Source organism: Echinococcus granulosus (genome assembly GCF_000524195.1).
Source record: "Echinococcus granulosus chromosome Unknown EG_S00003, whole genome shotgun sequence".
NCBI lineage: Eukaryota > Metazoa > Platyhelminthes > Cestoda > Cyclophyllidea > Taeniidae > Echinococcus > Echinococcus granulosus.
The window spans coordinates 170585-178954 of NW_020170383.1; the positions used below are offsets into that span (position 1 = coordinate 170585).

Consider the following 8370-nt stretch of genomic DNA (forward strand, 5'->3'; position numbering starts at 1 on the left):
GTGCAATCGTACTGTTGCATTGCCAACGTGTGACCAAACGGTCAATTTTCTTCAGTGTTTTAACCAGATTCGGGCAGCACCACATAATCCGTTCCTATCATGACTTTAATCGGTTTCAGGTGGTTCCTCCTAATGATCAACCATTGCAAAGACTTCGAACAGTTCACTTTATTTTGCGGCTTTTTGGCCTGTTTTTTTGTTGAGATTGGCACTCGCGTAAAGAAGATGACACATTCTTATGCTTCTTTGTCCCTTTGTGAGAGTACACATCCCATGTCTACATCGCCAGGGTCAACAAGCAGGACAAGTGGTGAAGCGCTCAATTCAAAGTTTGGTGATACTACAATCAATGAGAAGCTGAGCATTTGCTTCAGTTTATCATCATCCTCTTTCTGGTATTCAAAATTGCTTCCACCTGCCATTCTGCCAGCTAGTGCTCTCCTGTCTGATTGGTTAGTGCTGCCAGCTGCAGCTACTCCTGACAGGTCAATTGGTTCCCCTGTTTGCTAATCAGTGAAGTGTGGGAGCACAGCAACGGGCCTCTCCTGGCTTTGTCTTTGGAGCAGAGGTGTTAGGCGATGGGAACCTCGCCTACTCACAAGTATGTTCATTTGTATTTGAAGTATACACACTTATTCTCATAGGCCTTCCATTATGGTAGGCTGTAAAGGCCGTCTATAAGTGGGTGACGGCATGTAGTGTACCACCGAAGTGAAAAAAACAACATTCATATAAGCTGTCAGGATTTTTGGCTAAGTCAGGGTTCTGAATAAATGAAATGTTTCACTGTGATCTACTCCGCTGTCAGCCAATGTCTGGCAATTGTAAAGTATTTGGCCATTGTTCTCACTGGGTGCCAGTTGTCTGTATCACCCACTTGTATTGACTCTGCCATCCCTCTAGACGATGATGTGTTTACCGCTGCAATTTCCTCTTTCTGAGAGTCCACCCTCCTCTAGATGTATCACTACCTCCAGTGTCTTGACTCAGTACCGTGACACCTGGATCGAAGCTATGTCTGACCAGAATCAGTGTGGAATGGAGCTTGTCATGCACAACTTGAAACCCTTTGGCGTGCTCCTTCTCTCACGTTAACATTTTTTGGAACCTTATGAAGTGATGAGGCCATCCTGGCTAAAAGTCGGTGGTAGCCTGTTACGCCATGGAGACTACGGTACTCTGTCCGATTGGTTGGTGGTGGCCAGGTCCCGATGTGGTTTGTGTGTTCTTTTATCACCATTATCCCGTTTGTTGAAAGAGTACGGACCAAGACTGTAACTGAGTGCAGTAGGAACTGCCATTTTGTTGGACAGTCTTGTAGGCAATCTAACTCTTCTCTAAGATTAGCCTTTTGTTCCTAAATGTCTCAACTCAATATGAGTGCTTAATGTTGGTTCACTAGCCAATGTTTCTGGATTGGTCCAAACAGAGTTGTTGAAAAGTGACTTCTGCCATATAGTGGCATGGAGGATATCATTTTTTACCCATCTCTCCATCCCCCTTGACCAGTATGACTTAGACAGGGCAAGGAAAACAAATTCGACTTTAGTGCCACCAATTTTCTGCACTGAACACATAGACCAAGGCTTTCATCCATTTTCATATCCATAGCAGTCCCTGAGGCCCTTGATAACCTGGTTGACTTCCTTGATTATATTGTAGAATAATCGGCTTATCGCTTCCATCAGAGGGTATCCGTCTTGATAATTGCCTCTGCGATATCTGTTGCCGTTGTAAGACGATTGTTCCGTCCAGGTCAAGACCTGTCCATGTAAGAATGCCTGTGCACCTGATCAGCAACATTCAAGGTAACCCTTCCCCATCAGGAGATAATTAAAACAGTAAGCAAAGGTTGTCCGAGCTGTTGGAATGTGTGAGTATGTTTTAAAATAGGATATCAGGGATAAACATGACAAATGAATTTGATGTGGGTAAAGTCACAGTAGGCTTGTTGCCTTTATGTGTGGAGGAGATGACTTAAACCCACTTTAAGATGGCTTTGTGCTAAATAGGGAATAATCTTCAGGGACTGAATATTAAGCTATTTGCAAAAACACCTCATTGCCCAGCTTTTTCTCCTCTGTGGTATTGCACAACAACTTTTTCCAGTCTGACCGTAACCTGATGGATTGTGAACAATCTTAAATTTTGGCTAAAAGGGTTGAAAAGCCCTCAAATTCCCTCTTGATTTAGACGCATCAGAGTTAAAGCGGAAGTTGGATGCGCGCATCGCTACTTTTTCTGGAATTTGCAGGAATAAATAGGAGTCGTTTATAAGCGAACACGAGAGGGCATTTGAAGACACACTGAAAGTTTGGGAAATTTTGCCGTCAGCTCCAACCGATTGTTGTTGCATTTAGTCAGTCGTTGCTGTTGATGCAATGCGATGTCGTGGCCAACTCCTAGCCCTTATTTACTCTAAAATCTACCAGTTCATACTTTGTTCGTGCTGTAGAGGCTGACGACCAAAATGTTTGAGAATTTAGTGCTTAAACTGGATGACTGCATATTATACGACCCTTGTTGTTGATACATCACAAAAAGCCTTCTGTGCCAGGTCTTGTAGGCACTCTGCATAATCCCCACAGTAATTCTTTACTAATTTATCAAGATAAAACTTCCCAGTTAACGCTTGATCCACCTGCAAAATGATGGGTTGGGTCATTGCGATTCAGGGTTTCCCGGAGTCAGCATCCAAGATTCTCCCAACTTTCACCACAGCGGAGAAATGTTTACTGGTAGGAGTGTACAAAGGACTTGTTAGGTTCTTCATCATTGGAGGTAAAACCGAAAATTAAATGCTCAGCTTATCCACCATTGTCCGTGTGGAGTTGCTAACCTCTTGTGGTGTGGAACCGTGAGCAGCTCCTAACGATATTTTACTACAAACTTTACTAGCTCGCTGCGAATGTTACTATTCATACTGAACACAATGGATGGCCGAAGTTCGCATCCATCGTTTGTAACCGAACGAAGGCATGGCCTTATACGCACGCACCTTGTAATGATAAACGGTGAAGTTTTGAGTTTGGGATTGTATATTCCAAACAAGTGTGTGAGATCAGCGTCTATAGTTGTACAAGCAAATGTGAGAATATGGTAACTCGTAAGATACTCCTGTTGTAGCGGAAGTGCAACTTGATCTGTGAAAAGTACGCTTATGGAAAAATGTTGGGAATTTAACAATACCTGTGTTTGGAATGCCTTTGTCACCTAGCCATGGTGTTGCAAGATTTTTCCCATACTAAATGTATTTTTGGGGTCATTGAATAGGTAGTGGATAGACTAAGGCAAAGTGTGAAGTCCCTGTCAGCTGCATTAAATGGAAGGAATCTTCTCATCGAGAAAGCGTCTGTTCAGAATATGTTCTGCAGTGATGACGATATGTGTGGCAAGCGGGTGTAATAATAACCAGTATCGGGTAGGTTGCAGCTGTCAGTTTTACCGTAAGTCCATGCTAAATTCACTCCTCTCTCTCAAGGTTGATCCGTAGGCATGCAGACCTGTCAGCATGCCTACACCCGGAAGGTGGGTGTGGTGGCTGCTACAGTTATATACCCGAACCATAAAACACGTTCATTTTTTGCAAAAATTTGCATTTTGACAATTAAGTCCCCAACTCAGGTAATAGATAGGGTTCCCTGTTTTAACATAACTTATTAAACCAAAATTGAGAATTACACTAGCCTGACGTCAAAAGTAAGCTTTCGTGGAAATAAATGCTTGAATATTGCGTAAAAATAGTGTACAAATGTGATTCAACCAAAAAAATATATGCAGTTTACTTCTAGTATGGTTCCTGTCAAGTCCAACATGGGAAAAATTGCAAAGCCTTTCGCTACACGCGTAACCAAGTTACTCATTAGTAAATGATTGCATGTGCTCTGAAGTCTGATCCACACTCGTCTCGAGTTTTTCCAAGCCACTCGCTGTAACCTGCCTTTTCTGCTGCTCGAGTATTGCCTGCTTTTCACGTTTCTTCATAACAGCAGACATGGGAAACTCATAACCAGCAGTTTCCAGAGTCCTTTTTGACTCTCTCCATGTGAAGGCAAAAGCAAGCATTACAAATAAGGAGAGAAATGTTGAAAGAACTGCCAAACCATAAGACCAGGACGCCCAGTTCAGTGTCGGATACGGCATCCAATTTGGATTCTTGTGTTCAACCCCAAAAATGATAACTGAAGGTAGTAGACAACCCACTAAAGTGGTCGCTAGGTTAATATCTTACAAGTTATTCCGTGACAAACTGCTGCAAATTGCAAAAACCGCAATCGTCTCTCGATGTTCTCGATTGGATAGCACCAGTAAAATATAAAAACGAAGTGCAGCACTGCTTGCGTAAACAGCGCTACACTAAAGAATATCTGGATAAGTAAGAACCACCCTACAACCTGTAAAATTACTGCAGACTTACATGGAACAAGGTTGGTGAAAATTTTGGAGAGATAAGGGGAGAATATCCACCAGCATTCAAAATGCGAAACCATTTTTGAATCCAATCTTGCTATGTATCCATCAAGACAGAACTCCCAAAGCCCAAGTCTTCGAAAAGGAGTGTGAATGCGAGGCCATCGCTGAAGCCAGTACGGAGAGACAAAGGAAACCACAATAAGTATGTAATTGATCAACGAAAAGTAGATGCCAAATTTGTAACGCACATTCGCAAAGAGTGTTCCAGGGCTCCTAACCTTTTTCTTTGTTGTAAGGTTGACCATTTTCACAAATGTAGCTTTGCTAAGACCAAAAGGCGCAAATTCAAATCTTCTCTGAGGCAGATGATAAACACCGATTAAAAATTAAAACACTATAAGGCTAAAAAAATAGGTGGACATTTTGGACCTACTGATGGCGTCACTTGGACAAAAATATGTTCATTTATTCCTTATTTCACTGCCAGGTACTTTCATTTTTGAGAAGGTCACGAAGATTGCATTGGGGAAATTTATGATGTCACGAAAGAACAATATATTAAATACACTCATTAAAATATAAACTTTGGGCAAAAGTCTGAAATTTTGGTAGCCAGATGATAAATATTGTCAATTTGCAGTTCGAATGGAAGGTGTCACGTCTCCTACACCACCTAATTTCCGCAAAATGACAGTAATTCAACTAGATTTTGCAACGAGTGAAATGCTGCAGTAAATTATTTTAAGTTCCACATGTAATTATTGGTCTTTTTAATCTGCATTATGCAATCATAAGGGCATTTTTCAACTGTGTTAAGAGCCAGAAAGAATATGCCTCAAAATTGCGTTTCGTTATGCACTTACTCTTGTTCAATAACTTTGTAAAATTTGGTATTTTACTAGACCGTAAAGCCAAGCGACGATTTGGTTCCAGTAGAGTGTTGCCTTGCAGGCGTGGTGCGCCTTTTTCGTGCCTACGGTGTGTTCCGTTGAAACTATCTGTAACTTCTGCATTGTATCCGTCTATCCTTAGGGCAGGCTGCGTCTTTTCCTTGTGGAATATCTGCCCTTTTACCATCGAGACCGAATGACATCATACACATTTAGGAACTCTATTGCGGAGATTTGTTTTTTGTGATGGTTTAGTTTAATATTCCAAGTTTCATGTTAACAGTCCTCTCCTCCATCTTCCTAAAGACCCTTGTTATTGCATGGCTATTCCCATTCTGATCTCCATTCCCACCTTCGTCTGATTTTTCTATTAGTATATGGCGGGACTTGAGGCCTCAGCATCTTTGCAACCCAAACGACCGTTTCGAAAGAATATAGCGGCCGAGGGAGATACCGTCATTGTCACCTATTGCAAGAATGAGATTCAACTCATCAAGCTTCGTCGTGGAGCCACTACTCAGAGTAAATGTGGTGCCATAAAACACAATGATGTTATTGGCAAACCGTACGGAAGTAGGGTTGGTGTTTCCTCCACAATTTGTTTCTCTTTTTTTGTTTACTGAATATAACTCCTTAACTACCACTTATCTTCACCAACCGTACCATTTTTGCAGGAATTGTAAACTGGGGGAATCGTAGGAACTAGGGGTAGCTAATAACGAGGCCAAAAAATTTGCTTAAGATATCTTACTGCTGTACGCTAGTTCAGGTTTTTGGAATTATGTAATGCTTAGTAACTCTACCACTTATTGTTTTACTTGGGTTTCTCGTTGGGACAAAAATCTTCCTTATTTCTCCCAAATAAATACCTAGTGGTCATGTAATTTTACCCACTAAGAAAGTTCGTTCGGTTCAGGGTATTCAGAGCTTGGATACCCTTTTTTCCCGTGCTTTGTGTTCTTATTCTGCTTCATAAGTTCCTTTTATTACCCTTATCACATGTCGTTACTATTCGCGATATGCTGCTTCTTTTCGACCTATCGTAAAGGCCAAAAGAAAGTAAATCTAAGTTCACAGATAGTTCATCCAAACATACTTTCGTCGTGAGTTTTGTGAAGCACACTTACTGGCATCACTTTCATCTTTGCAGCTAGAAATGGAATCTCTGTTGACGCAGCGTGTGAACACTGGTCGTTAGTAATCTTCATTAATAAGTAAATAAATACGGAGCACGTTTCTCCAGGAGTGAAATCCCATCTTTGGTCGCAGGATTCGCTTACCTTATCGTGTTTTAAAAAAAGTATGCAAAAAGTGTACTCTCGGGAACCAGGAATGCTGTCGTGTGGTAACCCAAGCCCAAAGTGAGGATAGGTGTATCACGCTTTCTCTTTGCTTGTGCTTCAAAGGATCACTTTTATTCAACATCGTCATTCTTAAACATACCCTTAAACAATCCAGTATTATCTCTCCCACCCTGTAGATAGCTACTTCTGTGGGTCGAGTGAATATTCTCGCTCTGGACCCGGCCATCTGGGCAATATCTGTGCCTCACCGAACACAGATAATCTACCCCATCGATGCAAGTATGATAGTCGGACAACTGGACCTGGTGCCGGGATGTCGGGTGCTAGAAGCCGGGACGGGTAGCGGTGCGTTGACACATGCTCTGGCGCAAGCAGTGTGGCCAACTGGCCACGTCTCCACCTTCGATTTTCATCAGGAGCGCGTGGAACGAGCTGTTGTGGAATTTGAGGTTCGAGCTTCAACCTTTTTTTACCATTTCTTGAAACTTGATCCCTGTGTTGGCAATGGTATGAGCGAATAGTGGGTGGTGGCTTTGTGGTCACCCGGTGGCTTTATCTAGCGATGCTTGCCTTTCCTCCGCCTGTGTGTTTGCCTGTCCCTGTCATATCGAGATTCTTTTGAGCACCACTGTCAATCGACCACCAATGTGAGATTCATAGTCTGTTCTCATTATTGTGGAAAGCCTATTCTTCCTAGCGCTAATAATGCAAAGCATCGGGAGCGATTTAGAAGTTCAGCCTACTTACCTCAAGTAACTCAATATAGCAACGCAGACAGCTTAAAATACCGGTTGCATTTTCTGTTTATTATGAAGTGACTAACCTGCACGGAAATATTTTTTGTACCTGGAAAAATTGTTTCCGGGGGTCGGTTGGGACCTTAAATGTGAGCCCTCCACCCAGTTCTTACCATGATGATGAATTATGATGAATTACTAAGCGTGTTTATGAATAGCAAGGCCTTGGTAGCATTTACAATGGCATTATTGGTGATTGGTGCATCTTTTGCCTGTATCGGGTGCCACCGCAAATGCCATGATCTCTCTAGATTGGGTAAGGGAGTGCTGCAATGATTAGTAAGTAAATCGCGTGGTTTATTCTATGTTTGTGTATTCTTTACTTATTTTGTGAAACCAGATTGCAGTACTGTAGTATACTTCCAACTTTACCTCCTTCGATGTGGAATGTTGCATCTCATGCGGTATTACTAATTTTGATAAGCCGGATGTACAAGAGTGCGCTTCATCACACCTTAGTTTTTGGCTCTTCTGAAGATGCTTTTTTATCACCATTGTAAAATGAGTTCTAAATTCCTACTTGTCTTCTGAGTTGCACAATCTCGCAAGTTTTTTTTGGCAAGCCAAAGAAATACTCATCATGTGTTACCACATTCTAAACATCAAGTCCGCATTTGGTTGACTTCAATTAAAAAGACTTTCATTTTTTTACGAAATATGGTGGAGAGCCTTGGTCAGATTCACCTTTTTGCAACCATCATCATAACTATCTCCTTTTGATCCAAAACGTTGTTATTTTCGGATACAAGTTCTGCTGCTGAATGAACCAATGAAATTGTTGGACGGGTGAAGGTGTGCTCCACAATCGTCCAGTACTATGGTTGATGATTGAAAGAGTTTTTTTCGGATTTACTATTGGAGTCTCAAGGATCTTAGCTGAGTTAAAATTAGTATTCAAACACCTTCATGCTATCCCCGTTGAAAGTGTCTTTCATTGATATCTACTACCAATTACAAATGACGCTG

The 8370-nt window shown here is 41.7% G+C and overlaps 3 protein-coding genes across 3 annotated transcripts in view; 2 read left to right on the plus strand and 1 right to left on the minus strand. All coding sequences in view use genetic code 11, as the record gives it.

The window, feature by feature from the left end:
* Positions 1-273: 273 nt before the first annotated feature.
* EGR_00701 (hypothetical protein) lies at positions 274-1095 on the plus strand (the record flags this gene model as incomplete). The annotated part of the gene is made up of 3 exons (XM_024489950.1): positions 274-452; positions 520-601; positions 904-1095. The coding sequence occupies 3 exons, from the start codon at positions 274-276 to the stop codon at positions 1093-1095; spliced, it is 453 nt and encodes a 150-aa protein (XP_024355353.1).
* A 2760-nt stretch (positions 1096-3855) lies between these two features.
* On the minus strand, positions 3856-4718 carry EGR_00702 (hypothetical protein; the record flags this gene model as incomplete). The annotated part of the gene is made up of 2 exons (XM_024489951.1): positions 3856-4181; positions 4232-4718. The coding sequence occupies 2 exons, from the start codon at positions 4716-4718 to the stop codon at positions 3856-3858; spliced, it is 813 nt and encodes a 270-aa protein (XP_024355354.1).
* A 340-nt stretch (positions 4719-5058) lies between these two features.
* Positions 5059-8370, plus strand: part of EGR_00703 (tRNA (adenine-N(1)-)-methyltransferase catalytic subunit TRMT61A) — a gene marked incomplete at both ends in the record, with an annotated part of 14637 nt that continues 11325 nt past the window's right edge. The window contains 4 exons of the mRNA XM_024489952.1: positions 5059-5106; positions 5316-5369; positions 5678-5881; positions 6784-7056. Coding sequence (XP_024355355.1) covers positions 5059-5106; positions 5316-5369; positions 5678-5881; positions 6784-7056 — 579 coding nt within the window. The remainder of the gene's footprint in view (positions 5107-5315; positions 5370-5677; positions 5882-6783; positions 7057-8370) is intronic.